Source organism: Pieris brassicae, chromosome 9 (genome assembly GCF_905147105.1).
Source record: "Pieris brassicae chromosome 9, ilPieBrab1.1, whole genome shotgun sequence".
Classification (NCBI taxonomy): domain Eukaryota; kingdom Metazoa; phylum Arthropoda; class Insecta; order Lepidoptera; family Pieridae; genus Pieris; species Pieris brassicae.
Window position 1 is genome coordinate 9,699,066 of NC_059673.1, and position 18,592 is coordinate 9,717,657.

An 18,592-nucleotide genomic window follows, 5' to 3' on the forward strand; every position below is an offset into this window, starting at 1 on the left:
GTCGGTCATATTCCACACACTTTAAAAGCTGGTATCTGGTCTGTTGAAGACTAGTAAAAGATAGGGGCGGCCGCCTGCTGTTATAACTACAAAGGCTGAGTATGTTGCTAAAGCCAGATTCATCGAAACCCCATTTACGAAGCAAAAAATGTTATCGCTAGAAATGAAGATTCACGCTAGGACTCTATCGCGTGTAATAAAACAAGACCTGAACCCTCTGTACTTATCGTCGTTATACAGTACATGCCCAAAATCAGTCTTTACAATTATACAGAAATGTTTTGAATCGATCATAACGCCTTCCGTCACGATACGCAGGTGAAAAGCACAGAAATATCCTATTTACCGATGAAAAAAAAATCACGATTGAAGATCACTACAATAAAGCAAACTGTACGCTCACAGTTCTAAAGAAGCTGCTCAAGTGGTGGGAAAGGTAGAACGTGGTCATCATTCAGCGTCAGGCAGTGATGGTTTGGTGGGGCGTGTCTTATCAAGGAGGCACAAAATTACATTTTTCTGAAAAACGAGTAAAAACTTTAGCCAAAGTGATGAATATATAGTCTTTGATCATGTTGTGAAACCTCTCAGTAGTACACTTTGCTTTTTTAGACACAAAAAATATGCGGTAGACTTTGCAGCAGGACTCTGTACCTGGTCAGAAGGCACGAACTACCCAAGCCTAGCGTGAAACCAACGTTTATTTATTTATTAAAGCTTACCACATCATACATTCTACTTAATCTACTGCATATTTTATATAATCTTTCCTCTAAAATGTATGACAATTGAAGTAAACATAAGTGTTTCAAAATAGAAATTAAAAATTAAAAAATACATTTAAAACATATAGTACAAAAAAATCATGAGCAAAACATCGAATTAGGTTCGAGATAGGCATCCAACAATGCTTTCTCTAAAACCGATCAGCCCACTACCGAATATATCCATAAGCACTGTTCAATCCGTTAAACTCGCCAAGAATGGAGTCCAAGCACCTCTCTTTCGAGGTGCTTGGACTCCTAGGTTGGTTTTGTAGGACGAATTTGGAAGATATTTCTGATTTTAGACCTAGGGAATGAGTACGGGACGACAATTTTAATATCATGTAAGGTCACTGCTCTGTTTATATAAGAAGATTATCAGAAGAAGAAGAACACTATCTAAAGTTCTACGATCATACAGTGATATCATATTAATTTTTTTAAGTCGCTGATGGTACGGGTCTATGAGTAAATCCCCTGCTTATAAAAGCTAGGTGTCGCGTAAAAGATCTTTGAATGCTTTCAATGTTTCGAACTTTCAAAGAGCTGAAGACTGGCCCTCATCTAGCCCAGACCGCAACCCTTTAGACTTGAAATTATGGTCAGTTTTAGACACGGCGACATTGAGTTCCGGCGACTTTGGAGCTAGCAGTGGCGTTTCCCTTAGAAATAGTGAGTAAATCCATAGATTCGTGGCCAAACAGATTAAAGGCCGGTATAAAAGCCAAAGGTGGCCCTTCCGAATAGAATTTATTTTTATTTTTTGCTGAGACTAGGTATATGTTTAAATTTTAAACCGTCTTGAGTAACAACATTATATCACGAATGTTATTATAGCAGAGCAAGCATGATATTTTATAGACTTTACAAGTTTTAATAAAGCCCAAAACCACATAAAAGACCCAGAGCTCACATACATTAAACAACTTAATTAGTCAAATTCCTGAATTAATTTGTGAAGTAATGGTAAAAAGTGAGATCAAAGACGGTTTAATGACGTGAGCTGATACGTGTCGCTCCATTGGCGAGATCCACACTTCGTTATCATTCCCACAGACACGAATTCCCTTACCCTTAAATACATAAATCATAATATATTGGATTTGACAGACGGAAGTTAAACTTTGCGCTAAAACTCGCCTCTCAACCTCGCCCTGATTTCGTGAAAGTGTTATATATATATGTAACTTTTATATATATATATATATATATAAAAGTTATTTTGTATATTCGACGAGAAAAGGTAAAACACAGGTTGCAATGATTATTTAAAAAAATACAAAACAGTCCAATATTACCAAGGGCACACAAGTCATCAGCCTCATTTTTAAATAAAACTATTTGTATGACTTCTGTTTTGTAGTTATACCTACAAATCATTACCAAAAGCCTTTTTACTTTTGTTTTTAAAATTGGAAAAATATTAAAGTAGGTACACTCCATTAGTACTATAACTATATAATTGGTATACAAAATATCTGTTTAACAATAAACACTGATTATACTTACATGAAACTATTGAGCGTAATAAGTCTGAATCCGTCCCCGTAGTTCAAGTTATCGGTATTGAAGTATCGTGCATAGATGCCGGCGCCTCGTAACCAGCTCATTTGGTTATCCGGGTTAATATTGAGTGCTGTGATCGTCACGGCTTTGATAAACGCGTTAAGTGATTGTTTCCATTCATTACTACGACAGACTTTGCTCCGCTTTTGTTTTTTTCCTTTAGACAACAGTTTATATGTTTACATAATTAAATTAGTACTCACATAAGTGAGTCACGCCGTGACTTATTTTGAATTGGTGTTTAACTAATGCAAATAAGACTGGTGGTCTTTGGCACTAGCGCTTCTTCTAATATATTAAATTTAGGAATAGAGGTAGTGTTGTACATTCCTTGATAAAGGTTCAATCTTGCAGGTATGCACCGCAAATCTCTTGAAGCGGCGCAGCACCTAAAGGAGTCAGGGTCGGAGCGCGAAGGCTCGGAGGCCGAAGGAGAGCGGGCGCCTTCAGCCTCCCCCCACTCCCCTCACTCGCATCGCCATGACCCCCACGACGCACAGGTAATGTATACTGTTCTCAAGAACTGTTCATTCTTATAATTGGAAACGAAGTACGTGGTCAGTTTAACCCAGGACAGTACGGTATTCGGCACGGTCCCATTAGACTTGTTTACATTTCAGATTTCAATGGGAATCGCTTATAAAACTAACGTCTAGATATATTTTTTACCACGACATATTAACCATTGGTCTGTAATTTACATTAATAAAACATTGTGGCATTGTATAGATGTAGAAGGCATTAACAGTCAAAGCTTTCGTTTAAAACAAAAATCTGGGACTTATTTGGTATGGGCTTTCTGCAGGCACAAAGCTCTCCGGGCAGTAGCACAACAGCGTCATCTGGGGCGAAGGGTCGAACTTCGCCCGACGGTCGGGATGTTTACGAAGACCCGGAAGCCTTCCGCAACAACAGCATCGCCTGTCTTCGAGCAAAGGCACAGGAGCATCATGCGCGCCTGCTCTCCAGCAACCTCCTTCTTCAGGTACAAACCATGTCACTTATATCATAAACGTTTGCGAAGATGCCTGTTTGACGACTTATTCGTCTACTTATCCATTCCAAGAAAAAGCAAATGACTTTACTTAACATTATTAAAAGAAAGCTTAGTCCTTCAAGTAAAGAGAGTCCGACGTTGCCTTTGCAGCTGTATGAGCGGCGGGACTGTCCACAGGTGCGCGGGCTGCGGGCCAGCGCAGAGGAGGACGGGGACCGGCAGGACATCGACGTGGGTACCGAGCAGCCTCTCTACTGACCCCCGGCTCCTCTGGCCCCGCTGTAATTATGTACATTCTAGCCTATTTAACGTTTCCCACTTTTCGTGCAATACCTTTAGTTAAGTATTTATCTGTTTAGCGTTGTGTTAGCGTTGTATAAAGTTGCGGCGACTCGCCATTTAGCACTAAATGTACTTATTAGGCTTAAGGCTCCGGACTATCGACGGTTCAACGAATTTTCTTTCGTAGCGTATACAAAGTTATCATATTTTTATAGTTTGGGAGATCGGACATTCCATGTTTTGCGAGACGAGGTGTTCCGCTGTATATTCTTAAATTGTAACGAAAATATAAATTTATTGTGGAAAGACTAAGACAAATAAGATAATTAAGACATTACCAAAAACGACAAATTAACCCACTCATCGGTGTGTCAGTATTTTTACTAAAGAACACTTATTTAATTGCAATAGTTACTTTTAATAGATAGGTTCTTTTCTTGCGCAATAACTATACATTATATTAAGATCAGCTAGAAAAATATTTATCTCGAAGAGTCGAGTTGAATTGCGCCATTGACGACATCTATCGCATCTTTTGTTCTATTATCATTGGTTGTGAATTGTGATGGCCGCAGACGATAGACTTGTCAGCTGTCAACATTATATTTTATTTACCTTAGTTCTTCAAAACGGCACGAAGCTTTCAAAGGGCCTAATTGAAATGACATCATTTTGTCGGCGACATTTTTATTATCTTGTAACGCAATTAACTTATCTTAATTTAGCCTAATTAAGAAGTTTAAAAAGTTATATTAAGACAAATGCGCACTCACAGTACTTATTATTGACGAATAAAAGTTTGGCCTAAAGAAGTCACTGAATGTACGCGTTACTAAAGCCCTGTTAACTTTTTAGAGAATATGACCGCCGCGTACGGCAAAACCTTTTAAACGACGGTAAACCTTTTGCTCAATAACGATATGACTTATAATTGTAATTGTATAAAATTGTAATTTTCTACGAAATTGATAGGTTTGTCAAAACTTTTTATGTAAACAGGTCAAAATAGCAGTTTAAAAATGGTTCAGCCGCGTCTAACGCCTCGTAAAATCAAAATCATAGCTGTATTATTGTAAAAGATTTGTTTATATTTGTTCTGTTCAATTAACAGGGCTTTCGCAACAATTGTAAAGACTAAAAATAATCTGATATTCGGCGTTGTGATAAATTGTTGTTTAGTCTTAAACCGCCGTAATCTGTACTTATAATAATATTAGAATAAAATTGTAATATATTTATTGAATTACCACTCGGAGGCAACTCAATGTGACTTCATCGTAATATAAGACTATTCCGATGAATAAATAATTAATTGCATAAACTGATTTTGATTTATGAACCCACCCGTCGCCCCTCGGAGGAAATAAATAACAAACGTTCGAAGAGCACATTTATTACTCGTTTGAGTATATCTTACAATTAACTAAACAAGTACATTTCTGCGTCGTATTTCTTTTTAATTTATGTGATTACATACTATTCAAAGGAAAGGTATTGTGGCAGCTAAATTATTGAATATAACAACGATAATATATTCTAAAAGAAAATAGTATTAAAATTATATTCGAAAAGAGGAATGAAGCCGAATCTGATATACCTATATATATATATATATATTTAACACATACAGTCAAAATCTTTTATAACGACTACTCATATTTGGTCGTAAAAACCGATAGTCGTAGTTTTTATTAAGTACCTAATACTTATTACTGAATGAGTGATTAATATACTTATGTATAAAATAAACGACATTTTAGTTTGTTCCAAACACTTCTGTAGTACGTACGCACTTTGTAGTTGACGCTGAATTTTAATTAAAGTATTGTGATTTGTTTATTTGTGAAACTGTTCTTTAATAATAATTTTTTTTAGTTATACATTGGACAGTATCGAGACCATCATCCAAAGTTGGCGGTGTAATTTTTCTTCAGTCTCTTACTGTTCCTCATTATCCTCTTGAACTTCTTCTACGATATCTTCTTCTGTAGCCGGTGCACAAATACCGTGCCAAGCCCGGAAACATCGAATACAACTGCACGTGCAAACGAAATCTTCACCAAGACACTAAGCAAAATCTTTTGCTTTTTGTTAAAGAATTGGTCCATTTATTGCCCAATTTGGTGAAATTCTCGACTGATACACCTTTGTTTGGAATTCCACTCTCAAGCTTTGTTATAATACATGTCTTCTACAGTAATTGGTTTTTGACATGTTAAAGGTTTCACGAATAACTCAACGTTATGTTTTTGTGCGTCTCGTGTTCGCATAAGTAATAAACCGATTGAATTGAAAATCGGATTCGTTTCTGAGAAAAACAATAGACATTCAACTCGAGTCCTTTTTGTTTACTTCTGCGATCTTAATTCACTTCAGTGGGCCAGATGTAGAAAGAGGATGCTGCCCTCGTCTAATCAAATATTTACAATATGGTCGTTCTTACAGATATAACTCTTTGAAAATATCATTACATGAAGTCGCTTAAAGAGAAATGTTGTAATAAGCGATGCCGTGAAAAGCGGTGCGGTTATAAGCCGGTCTAATAGAATTCATTTTTGGTCAATATAACTACCAGGTACCATATTTTCAACGATGTGGTCGTAAACGGTTTTGACTGTAGTTCCAAAAGATAGATGTATAATTTAAAATAATTCAACGGCCAATAGATCTGAGTTTCAGTAATATCGAATAAACGTTAAAGAGCGACATCTGTGAGCGAAAGCTGAACTTATTTCGGTAAGATGTTTGGAACCGCTCCTGGATGGCGCTGCATGGCGAAAGACAAATAAGTAAACATAAAATATATTAAACTTTACAAAACAATAAAAATACAGTATTTATAAATAGATAAGCCCATCCATGAGCGGTGAGATCGTATTTGTGGTCTCAGATTCCATATTAACACAAAAATATAATTACAGAAGCAATTGGACACGTTCCGTACTTAAAAATAATAGTTAAGAAAACACTTTTTAAACGGTCACGGTGATCACGCACGCTGTAAAACACGCGAAACGTCGGAAAAAATTTATATAAATAATTATAAGATTATAATAATAACACATAGCTTCAATCCGTCTAAAGCGTTTTCTTAATGTGTAAAAGCCATGTTAACAAAAGACAATACTATAATAGTTAAGTCTTAACCGGAAACAACAATAACATTTAGACATACGCTAAGTTTACACATATTCTTAATATTAAGTTTTTAGCATTAAGCGGTCCAACTTAACCGTTGAAACCTGTTTAAAAGTTGCGCAAAAGGACCCGTTTCGCTAAGTCAATAACAGCCTAAACGTATTAAAACAACGTAATATATTGAACAAGTATAAAATCACATTTATATCACCAGACGAACCACTCGTCTCGCGTATGGCACTCGCAGTGAGGGGACTCCTTTCGTGAAAATTTCTTTTTTTAATGTAGACTAGTATATGAAAATATACGTTTAGTAAAATGAACGAGTCGAAAGGTGAAAGTTCATCTTCAAACATACGAAGGGGGAATCGATCGGACGGATCGGAGCGTCCAAAGGAAATGATCGTCTTTAGTAAAGAATGGTCCGTAGATTACAGTAGGCAAAATAGGTTGATACTGTAAATATAGTTAATATATTATACAATTCGAAAAAATCAATTTCTTCTCGTAAATACGACATTCGATTTCTTCTAAAAATGGCTTTTCGTAAAACTCTATAATACTTCATTTTCTATATAAAATTGAGATTCTTTGGCATCAGAATATTCCGTATACGAACCCTACTTCCCTCTCACGAACGTATAACGCATCGAAGAAAATATATTACATCTGAAATTCTCAACGCTCCGTTCGTGCAACCAGTCCAGTGGTATACTTCGGCACGGTCACGGTCCGGGACGGTGGAGGACCGTTTACGTAAAATACATGGTTCAATAGATGTCTTATAAAATTTGTCAATTCACCATTGCATTTCATTCCATTCAAAGTAAGAAATAAAGCGACGAAGAATTAACCGTTTAAGCGACATTTAACCTTAAGAAGCCTCGAAAGCACCGACGACGTTCGCTTAATAGTCGGCCTTGCAGGGTCCTCGCATGTCTTCGGTGCTCTTCAGCATCAGGTAAAAGCTGTTGACGCAGAGGATGCAATACAACATCGAGCCTGGAATTTTTATAAGTAACATTCAGCTATCGATATTAGGACTCCGCCGATCGTATCTGGCGGTGTATGCGATAACACAGATTACGATAATAGATAATAATGATGAACTGTATCTGACCGTAAAAGAAGACGCCTTCCACCACGGCCAAGTAGATTTCGGAGCCCGAGGAGGAGAAGCCCCAGGGCATGGACCCCAAGATGTACAGCAGCGAAGATAGAGACAGCGCGCACATCATGAACACCCACCCGCGAAGCACTCGGCTGGACCGCTTTTAATTGAAATTGTCATCGTCAATTGTAAATGTTCGAGCGAGATTGATAATACTTCTCTCGTCTCCGAGTGAAGTATAAACGGTCGCATTCGACACGCGCTCCTATTATGAAAGAAAACATAGCGAGAAAACCGGCATCCACGCGTGTCAGACACGGAAGGCTGATCGGTTTCTTGCCTATTAGAAAAGAACAATCACAGCACAGACACATACAAAACTCTAAGACCCAGCTCTATAGTCTGTGTCCAGGAGTTGTATGCGCCAATGTTTTTTAAGCAAATTTGAAGCGTTCGTTTAATATCATATTTTATTGCTTATACGTATAGTAACTAATATTTATTTGTATTTAATCATGTAAATCACTGTTGTGGTACACTTTTGATACTTAAATAAATGAATTAGAGTTAATAAAAGATTGAAGCATGTGATTTAAGCTTTCTCGCGTATAGCAGAAGATACTACTGAAGGCAGATTTACTATTACGATCTCATAATAGGTTAATTACATATGACAGACTTACCGTGTAAGCCCCGTACAGCAGGGCGCTGGCCAGAAGAACGTGAACAACGCTCAGCACCGCTATTGTGGTGGTGATGACGTACCAAGTGCTGTACACGTGGTCACCCGCGTCTTCGGCTGTGCCCGCGAATGCGCGGAAACCCTCCGCGTATATCGAACACACAACCATCAGACTTAATGATGTCAGCTAAAAAGTCGTAGTTATTATATTATAGTTTTTTTTTTGTTTTTACAAACTAATCGACTCTAAAGTAAACAAACTAACGATACCAACAACCATTGATGTCCAGTATATAGACAAACATGCTAATAACCTAACGTCCCTACTCCTAATAAGCTAAACGCAGTCGTGTCTCCTCACCGTACCAAGATGGAGGGGGGCAAACAGAACTGGTCCCGAATTGGAGAGACACCGTCGGAAGGTCAGGAAACTGTTCAACAGCTGGGAACATAAGGTTAAACACCAACTTTTCGAAAATTTCATTTTACGTTTGTACGCATCCTAAAAATGTACTCTCATCATTTTTCCCTAACGCGCCAGAAGAAGTATAACTTCAAAATATTTTTTTTATGTATTAGGAGGCAAACGGGCAGGAGGTTTACCTGATGTTAAGTGATACCGCCGGCCATGGACACTCACATTGCCAGAAGGCTCGCTGGCTTTCGGCATTTTTCCAGGTCTACTAAGATGGAGTAGGAATCATACATCATTTTTATAGACCTCTGAAATGGAGGGAAGTAAAAATCACATTCATCCCAAAACCAGAGAGGACTACACCCCAGCGAAATCCTTCAGACCCATCAGCTTCACCTCATTCCTTCTAAAACGCTGGAGACTGGGAAACCTGAAGATACGAAGTCGGGTATCTTTGTCTGAATTCCTATATCCAAATCAACATGCCTACAGCTCAGGCATTTGCCTGATTCTAATGATTTCAACATAATCATCACTCCACAAAGTTGTGTCTCGCATTGAAACTCCCTGAAACTAAAGCAGCTTGGTGCATTTATTGACATTGAAGGCGCTTTTGACAAAACGAATTGACGAGCATGAAGCCAGAGCACTACTTGAAACATGTGGAGTACCATCGACTCTTACAGAATGCATAAACAATATGTTAAAACAACGAGCTATACAGTTCACCGTGAATACCATTACACGAGGTATCGTCAGTGGAGGTTGCCCACAAGGCGGTGTCCTTTCGCCGCTATTGTGGAATCTCTACACTAGTTGGGTCTAGTTGGGTATGCGGAATAAAAATTTTTGCAGGTCTTGGATTTCGGGGTGGTGAAGAAATTGTTGGTTCACCTCACAATGGAAATTATTTAGGCTTGTTATAATTGAAAGCACAATTTGACGCTTTTATGCCTGAACACATCAACATATTAAATTTCCTTCATTAACAATCATGCTAATGAAGGAAAGGGACATGCGTAATATTTAATATACTATTGTATTAAGTTCGTATCCGACAGTGCGTCTGTGCTGATGGCGCTTATAAGTAAAAAGTGAAACAGCAAACTGATACTGTAGTGTCAAAATGCTCTGGTGACAATAACCCTGACAAACAGTGCATAAAGGGGCACAGTGGATCTCTGTAATGATGCTGTGGACAAACTGGAGAGGAGAGGCTCCGGAATGATGCCTGCTAGCCCGTATCCGCGTATACCGCTCCTTACCTTGCCCTTCTTGCAAGTGCGAACCTGGATTCGCGAAAGATCTGTAAAATTCCAACATCAACGATGGTCGCGAAGCACTGACTGCAGACCGTCCAAAATGGCTTTGTCGACAATTCAATCTCAAAACAATGATAATTTAGGCAATTAAGGGGCCATTGTCTCCTTATTGAAGATATTTTTCGTAGGTGTGACCGCCAGCCCCATGTGCTGTCAGTCATCCACGTAGTCCTGGAATGCGAGGCAGTGGCTAAATGTGCATATATCTTTGGAACAGTGTAGTCGCTCCGTGAAGCCTGCGAAGTGCCCAGGAGGCCTCTGTGTTTGAAAGAAACAAATGGCTTAGTTAGCCCGAACTATACGCGTTGGGTATAGTTCGGGCTAACTAAGCCAGCTGTAGTGAGAGGCTAAGTGCAGAAACTGAGTCCACAAACCCTATAGTTAATTTACGAAAACGGAAGGCTACAGCTTGCCTTATATTATTATTCATAGCCCTAGATTCACATCTGAGCATCATACCTAGCCTCTCGAGTTTTACGCGATGTGTAACAAACAGCATAGTTCTAAACATAATCTTACCAAATGCACAAATCCAATGAACTTGCAGCCAGCCTCCAACCCCATGCACCAACAAAATGATGTAATATGTGGAACCGCCATTTTCTGCACTGATAATCTGAAAACCCATAAAACTTTGCTCAATTGATAAAGATTTTATAACCAGGAAACATAAATTAAAAGGTATTAATTAATAAATAAGGAATTTAATTGCAAATGGATTGTCGACCTCTCTGTTCTCTGTACTTTACTTTTGATATTTAAGACTCAAAGTAGGAAAATAATATTACTAGCAATCCATATCCACTGCTATGGTATCTTCAAATGAACTTATTACTTTTACTAGAATATATTAAGAGATTCCTGTTTCATAAACTACTTTTTACAATAACCAGTTCATTTTTGCAGTGTTTGTGACAAGTAATACTAACTCGGAATAGATTTTAGTTCTCGGACTATGTTTTAATCAATATTAGATAGAAGTGTGAGTTTGTTTCTTTATAATACATTCACATTTATTTATTTATTTACACTTTGTTGTGAAAATACAGTACAGTTTAAAAAAGTATATAATGATAATGGCAATGGGCTTTTAAGTGATCTCTTCTAGGCAACCACCAACTTATATTAAATAAGGTAAGCACAAGAATTGCAAAACTACATTAAAAGGACTATAAAATAAAAAAGTGCTGAATCAAAGCTCAAAATATTGTTCAAGTACATATAAGAAAAATATATTATTTGACAAATATAAACTGTCTTCAAATTAATATGTCCCTTAGTTTTAACCAAGTTATTTCTAGCTTCTAACATGCACCACACTTGAGATGGACTTGATCAAGGTTAACATCTAGTACCTAGTCCTGCTTCCATTTTAGTGCTCATTTATTTGCTGGACAGACAGCAATAATCTTAATAACATGCTGCAGATATTTCATAACAGTCTGTGATATATCAGCAGTTCATTTAATTTTTTTTAACCAAAGTAGTTCTACAAGAAACTAAGTCAAATTCAAATTATATTAAATTATAATTACTGTAAAAAGAAAGCTTTTCCATTTTATAAGCTTTATGTATGTTTATGATGTTAAAGTACAGCATAACAATCTATTTTAATAAGCATGTGCCTATTAATTAAGTGAATTCTTTAAAGTTCATGAAATTCTGAAAAAAAACATGGTCACAACAAACATCTGATATCCAGATTAAAAATCTACAATACAAGCTTTAGTTATGCTAAATTCTGTTAGCATTTAGAATATCAATAAATTCAAATCTTTGATTTACTGTTACACTGCTACAATAATTTATCTTTTGCAACATAAGAGTTTAAACTTACAGCACAGTTAAACCTGATAGGTCTAATAAAATTTAAATTTAATCTCATAATACTTGATGGAAATGTAAGGCCTTCCTTAACTACTTTCAGTAAAAGCTTCTATCCTTATGTACCAGTAGATTACTCTTTACAAATTTATATTATACATTTTCCCTAAAGAATTTTCGTACTAACATAATATTGTTCATTTAGATAAATTATTGATTATCGGTTACACATAAATCGAAGTCAGGAAAAAATATATAATAATGTTACTTATATTTCTAATATAAAAAAATCCATGTATATATATATATATATATATATACCATTTTAGTTTTTTACTAAGTGTAAATCATTTACATGTACACATAGGGAAAATAAATCAGGAGACAAAAATATTATAAAACCATTAGTCCATAAAACCACACATACCTTCAGAAAATATTTCACTCCTTAATGAGAACAACGATCTCGAAACAACCACTTTTAAATTGATTTTTAATAAATCTGTTGAAATCTACCTTATCACCGCTAGTGTAAACGAAAGAAATAGAGTTTAGAGACAACACCAGTATTTAATGGAAGTAAATCGATATTTTTTTTCACACTGTGTATTGTTTAAGTTATTAATAAGAATTATTTAAGATTTGAATATTTATTGATTTTCCTTATTTATTTTAGAACTTATTTTCGAATAAGAATAATTAATTACATTAGGTACTTACAATAGGCTGTGGTAATAGGAATTAGGATTTGGGTGGAGATAATACGCACTACGCAGATAATAATTTTTTTTTTGTTTGTCTTGGACACGAAGAATATGTGAGCACAGACTATAATGTATGACACAACATGCGGAGGACTAGTATATTTTGTCAGTCTAGTGTAAAGACTAGTGGAAATACAATACATAAAATAATAATAACGCCTGTTTATTTCCAATCAATAGTTGACAACATACTATTTACAATTAATATATCTATGTATATTTTTTCTTATTACTCGTTATCGTAACTTGCGTCAGTACTATTGTGCAACACTATCTCGAGTAAAGGCCTCCTCCAGCTTTTTGTAAACCTCTCTATCTATTTCTTTCTTCATTCGTTTCCTGCCATCGTTTCGATAGCATCCACCTTTTTCAAGGATGCCCTCCCATCTTTCCTCCCATTAGTCCTGTCCATATAGTTGTTTTTAAAGTCCATCTTATCTCTACACGCCATAAATTACTGTAATTTTTGTTTTCGTCTTATTTTCATTGCATTTTACTTTTTGTATTACTTATTTTAAGTATAGTTCTTTCCATGGCTTTCTGATATGCTACTAGTTATTTTTGTATTATATTTCCACTTAAGTTTAACCATAACCATTTAAACCTGTGTGCTAAAGACATTTTGTTTTTAGGTAAAGGGGATTGTCCTTTTAGAATGTTCCTCAAGGACCAAAACTTGAAGCTCATGTTTATAGTTCGATTTACGTCTAGCTCTTTATTTATTTTTTATTATTATTTATTAGTGTCAATGTGCCCATTTATTTCTTGTTATATAGAAAGGACGTATACACCTAATAAACATAACAAGCATCTATAAATAAATACATCATTCCATTTCAACAATCATTATTTCAATATTACTTAAGTTAAAGATCAATATTAAGAATTGTCGAAACCAATTTTTTTTCAATTAATTTATTAAACTTAAACAATTTACGGTTCACGAAATAGTGGAGGATGGCAGGCCTTCGGTGAAAAGGGAAAATAGTCAACCAGAACGGAAAACTAACTGGTTTGCCTAAAGATATTATGTGACACCCAATGCCTGCTGCATTTGACACAGATTCAAATGCACATTTCACAACCACAGTCTGGGTTTTTGGAAAATTTACTGTATTATACAACGATTAGTTAGATGACTAGCTTCGTAATAGAAGGAGGAATATTGGAGGTGCACTTTTCAAGGCTATGATATGCTTTAATCGATTCGTCACAAAAAGCAATGCATATAAAAAAAATATTATAAGGGGTGGTCGGAGGTTTTTACAGGATAGTATATCCTTGCTGAGCCTTGAAACCGTGCTTCATCTTCTTCGTACATGATCTCTTTGTGACGGCTATGAACCACTATGATGCTGTATACTGAAACGCCTGTAATAAAACAATAGCAATATAATATTTTCAGTTAAAGCCAATACATAATTATAAGTACGTGTTACTAGAACAAGCGTATATTTATCTTTAAGAGGATAATAATCACATAAATATAATTATAGTTTGGTTGTGTTACTAATAAAAAATAAATAAAACGCATTTGATTTTAAAATCGAATATCAACACTCACAAGCTCGCGCAAGGTGCACAGCGATAACCACGATTTCTATTTCAAGGGTCTCCCCGGAGTCCTGAAGGATCAGACTGATACCTGTGAGACACATAACGAAGAACAATGCTGTCAGGATACCCGTCACTATGGTCCATGGTAGCGTTAGGGACGCCAATTTCTGATGAAAACAAATTAAATAAAAACACAGATTTATTGCTGAAAAATAGGTGGTTTTGTTTTTGTGTAAATATTTTTACATGAGATATTTTATTTAGGAAATTTAATAAGATTAGGTAGGTGGTTTAACATTGTTGCGTATAGCTAAATGCCCATCAACATCAATATAAAATCCAGAAATTTTCACCAATTTTTAACTCTATCATTATATTTTTACGCTGTATTGTCTAATAATTTCAGATTGATATAAATCATTGTATATAAACTGACCTTATAAGCTGCTACAATGAGAAGAAGGGAGCATAATAAATGTATTCCGCTAACAGTAGCAGCCGTGATATACAAGACGTACCGATGAGCAGACACTTTACCTTCTCGAGCGATAGGAGCAAGCGTTACTAGCAAACTGTACCCAGTCAGCTCCAGTAATGCCCATACCTGGAAAAAAAATTAATCTATTTTCATTTCATTCTAAAATTTTACCGGAATATTCTACATAATCGCTTGCTTCAATAGATTGCTCTTAAATAAAGCACGTAAACCTAAAACCTAGGCTTGTTTTTCGCCTAATATATCCGTTTTTGTTACTGAGCGGATTTAACTTGAGGTAGGTATATTTGAAGTTTTATGTGTATACATATAAAAAGTCTTATCAAGAACTTGGGTACACATTTCACTAACATCTATGTAATTTGTTAAGTATCCAGGGCTTCCCCCATTTGTAAAAAGATTTATCATAGTAGGTGAATACCTATATCTATATGATGATGTCTATTGTTATTATGTTTATTTAACCGGCCGGTCAACCTTGCTAAGAGTAACGTAAAAGTCAAGAGGATCATTAACTACTTAAAAATAAATTAATACTTGATCGTAATAAACCTGTTTATAATTTGTTTGACACACAAATGCAAAGAATGGATCTCACTGGTTTCGAATCAGTTAGTAATGGCTCGGTTGTACCGACGATACCTTTTAAGTTTGAAGGTGTATTATCCTGAAACATTCAAAGTAAATATTTTTACCTCTCAAAACATACATAAGTGAAATAGTCCTCAACCTACCGGTGTAGAGTGCTATAATAAGTTATTGGTACATTGTACTATTTATAACTGCGCGCAAGGTAACTTTAGCAATGACGTATCAAACAAATATAATTCGTGATAAACATGATAATAAATTTGGTAATAAACAAAAAACTGAACAAGAAAATGAAAAAACTGCGAAATATAACGAAGAGTTCGAATTTTGGCATTCCAACTACTGAGCATCTAAAATGGGATAACACGAACGATACAACGTAGGATTTTAATATAAATGTATGGTGTTTAAATGATAGATAAGCTATCAATATCACCTGTTAAAATCGTACCGTGTACAGATAGGCTATAATCAAGGTCCCCGTGTGCAGAGTGGCGCAGCAGCAACAACTCTTAACCATGGGCACTCCCATATTTCTCCCTCTCTCTTATCATCACTACACGTCTCTATACAATGACTAGTAAACTATTACTGATAATGCAAACGATATCTTCCATAATATCTACATAATCTAAAACCTCCAAGGTAAAATTATTAATATGAAAAACGTCAATACATTCATATTTTTTACGTGAAACGGATTATGTGACCGCTTAATATAATGCTTTAGTAAACATTATTTAAATCAATATGATATTTTTTATATATTCAGGATATGAAATTTTTGATAGAATTATACGAAAATTAAACAACGTGACAACGCACACCTTCTCGAGTAATAATTACCTTCTACACAAATATTATAAAAACAAAACGTTTTTTATGTGGTGTTTGTAATCAATAAAAGTTACTTTTAGTAATTAAGTATTTTTCACAGTTAGACTAATACAACATTCGTGAATTAGATAAGTATATGATAAATAAATTGAAATAGGTTGATTATATTTAATCCCGATGGTGAAAAATAGAATTATGTAGGTACTTTGTGTTGGTGCCTGTCTAATGGGAGGTGTGATACCGGTTATCAGTATAACTCTGATAATAAGATTATCACACTGATTGCTTCCAGTTATTTGTCAATTACTTATTGGTATTTATTTTATTCGCGTAGCCGGCTAGTGGTTGTAGTTAACAGAAAATTGAAAACTTATAAGTACCAAAGATAGATAAATCTCGGTGATATTCACCAATTTATTACTTAATGGAGACGTAGACATTTTAGACTTAAAATGTGTCTACCTATATCAAACTGCTGTTGTTGTATAAGTTTGAGTGTTGGCGCCAAAATAGTTGCAATTTTGAGTTTAGTAAGTATTATTTCAAACGATTAGTACTCATAGATAACGCCTTGATACAAAAAATTATATTACATAAAATAAGAAAATAATTAATATGATTAAAATATTTTATAAAGTAAAGTCAAATACATTATTAAATGGGAAAAAGTAAGTTTACATTTACCATTTCGCAAGTCAAGGGCGTAGAGCGGGTAAGAACTTCCATATATAGAACTCTCCACCACTCTTTTTAATCGCCAAGTTGCTGAGTCATACAAATTGTTTGAACTGGAGAAAACCAATGCCAAGAATTAGGATGATTTGAATAGTTGTCAAATTTATAAACAGCTTTATTGATTAATTTACGTTTAGGGCTTTGAATTTATTTAGTGATAATTCTCTAATGTCGCTTCGGAGTTTGTTGTAAAAACGAATACAATTTCCATATAAGGTGCTTTAACCTTAGTTAGGAGTAAAGTAAGGAAAAAAACTGGTATTACATAAAGACGCAAAATGTTTTTTTTTGTATTGTTTAATTTGTTTTACTCGTAAACAAGTTAACGTATTTGACATGAGTCTGAAGAACATAAATATTACTTACAAGTACTATAATTTACTACTAGTATCTTTTAAACGTTTTCATTGCATGACTTTCATATTATAATGAAAATATTTCGCTATTACTATTTGCATCATGTTGCTTATTATATTTCCATTACTCAAAACATATTTGTATCCATTTGGATTATTCCCCAGGAAACCCACTGACCCACTATTTGAAACACTGTTTGGAATATAGACAATATTAAACTAATAAACCTATTATAGATGACGTCAACATGCACGGTTCTGGTGTACGGAACAGCGGCTTTACTCCCGCGACCAGACACCGAGACACGAAGAATAAGTTACATAGTTGTGGCCGCTGCAGCCGTTATCAAATTCATCATGGCCTGTCTCATGGCATATGGCGCTTACCAGGTATAAAATATGACAACAACGCGACTCTCAAAAGGTCTTCGAGCCATGCTTAGTGACTGAATTTTATCCTTCGCAAATATTTGTAATTCGATAAAAATGCGTCTGCTCTGTAACCATAGGAATGAAATTCTAATTATAATGCGTACGCAGTGCCTGTAATGTCAAAAGACTACGATTATTTGTGGGACGTTTTTATATATCTTCATTCATGAATGTCAAATCACGTGCTTGAATGAACATTATATTTGACGTTCCACAGAAAAAACCAAAGTTCCTTCTTCCCTGGCTACTTACTGCTTGGATATATGCAGTGCTGTTATTAATTGCATCGCTCTTCGGGAGTATACTTATCTCACTCAAAGTTGCCAAAAATATGGAAACGACATCTGAAGTCAGCACAATGGTGTCTGCATATTTTATTTATGCAAGTAAGTATTGAGAGAGTAGCTGTCACCTATTTGATTTTTATGAATAATATAAAACCGTAGGAGTAAATAATATAAATGATGTATGATGCTCTTTTAACCGAGTCAAACACAACAAACATTTATTTACCTATCACAATTTATTTTCAATTAAAAAACTGCCCCTACATTTTTTATACTATACTCGTAATAGTACCTACAATTTTACAATAAAAATATCATACAATTATTAAAATTGAAGAACGCAATGATGTTAACTATTGATTTAAACACTTTTATGTTATATATATGCGATAAAAATTTAATGTTTCAATGTTTTCAGTTATTCTATATTACTTCG

The 18,592-nt window shown here is 35.1% G+C and overlaps 3 protein-coding genes across 4 annotated transcripts in view; 1 reads left to right on the plus strand and 2 right to left on the minus strand.

The window, feature by feature from the left end:
• LOC123714206 (visual system homeobox 2-like) overlaps positions 1–4,861 on the plus strand; it is a 60,935-nt gene extending 56,074 nt beyond the window's left edge. The window contains exons 7-9 of the mRNA XM_045668397.1: positions 2,685–2,830; positions 3,136–3,315; positions 3,505–4,861. Coding sequence (XP_045524353.1) covers positions 2,685–2,830; positions 3,136–3,315; positions 3,505–3,585 — 407 coding nt within the window. The 3' untranslated portion in view covers positions 3,586–4,861. The remainder of the gene's footprint in view (positions 1–2,684; positions 2,831–3,135; positions 3,316–3,504) is intronic.
• Positions 4,862–4,986: 125 nt separating this feature from the next.
• Positions 4,987–12,968, minus strand: LOC123714112. 2 transcript variants are annotated; one of them, XM_045668248.1, is made up of 5 exons: positions 12,822–12,968; positions 10,797–10,893; positions 8,542–8,727; positions 7,868–8,018; positions 4,987–7,749 (listed from the first exon to the last, which is right to left on the minus strand). In XM_045668248.1, exons 2-5 carry the CDS (start codon positions 10,875–10,877, stop codon positions 7,655–7,657), a joined length of 513 nt encoding a protein of 170 aa, XP_045524204.1. In that variant the 5' UTR covers positions 10,878–10,893; positions 12,822–12,968; the 3' UTR covers positions 4,987–7,654. The 2 variants fall into 2 exon arrangements, with proteins under 2 accessions (XP_045524204.1, XP_045524205.1); XM_045668249.1 differs by lacking the exon at positions 12,822–12,968 and adding an exon at positions 12,529–12,773.
• A 734-nt stretch (positions 12,969–13,702) lies between these two features.
• LOC123713913 lies at positions 13,703–16,095 on the minus strand. The gene is made up of 4 exons (XM_045667793.1): positions 15,961–16,095; positions 14,859–15,026; positions 14,430–14,589; positions 13,703–14,236 (listed from the first exon to the last, which is right to left on the minus strand). Exons 1-4 carry the CDS (start codon positions 16,039–16,041, stop codon positions 14,106–14,108), a joined length of 540 nt encoding a protein of 179 aa, XP_045523749.1. The 5' UTR covers positions 16,042–16,095; the 3' UTR covers positions 13,703–14,105.
• Positions 16,096–18,592: the final 2,497 nt, after the last annotated feature.

What these genes read in the sequence shown, in the direction of transcription:
- LOC123713913 (XM_045667793.1), bottom strand. Translation starts at nt 16,041, where the DNA reads ATGGGAGTGCCCATGGTTAAGAGTTGTTGCTGCTGCGCCACTCTGCAC. An exon ending in TCATTGTAGCAGCTTATAAG is followed by an intron (nt 14,590 to 14,858) that starts GTCAGTTTATAT and finishes TGTTTTCATCAG; the next exon opens with AAATTGGCGTCCCTAACGCT. An exon ending in TGTGCACCTTGCGCGAGCTT is followed by an intron (nt 14,237 to 14,429) that starts GTGAGTGTTGAT and finishes GTTTTATTACAG; the next exon opens with GCGTTTCAGTATACAGCATC.
- LOC123714112 (XM_045668248.1), bottom strand. Translation starts at nt 10,877, where the DNA reads ATGGCGGTTCCACATATTACATCATTTTGTTGGTGCATGGGGTTGGAG. An exon ending in TGCTGTACGGGGCTTACACG is followed by an intron (nt 8,019 to 8,541) that starts GTAAGTCTGTCA and finishes TTCAATTAAAAG; the next exon opens with CGGTCCAGCCGAGTGCTTCG. An exon ending in GGAAGGCGTCTTCTTTTACG is followed by an intron (nt 7,750 to 7,867) that starts GTCAGATACAGT and finishes TAAAAATTCCAG; the next exon opens with GCTCGATGTTGTATTGCATC.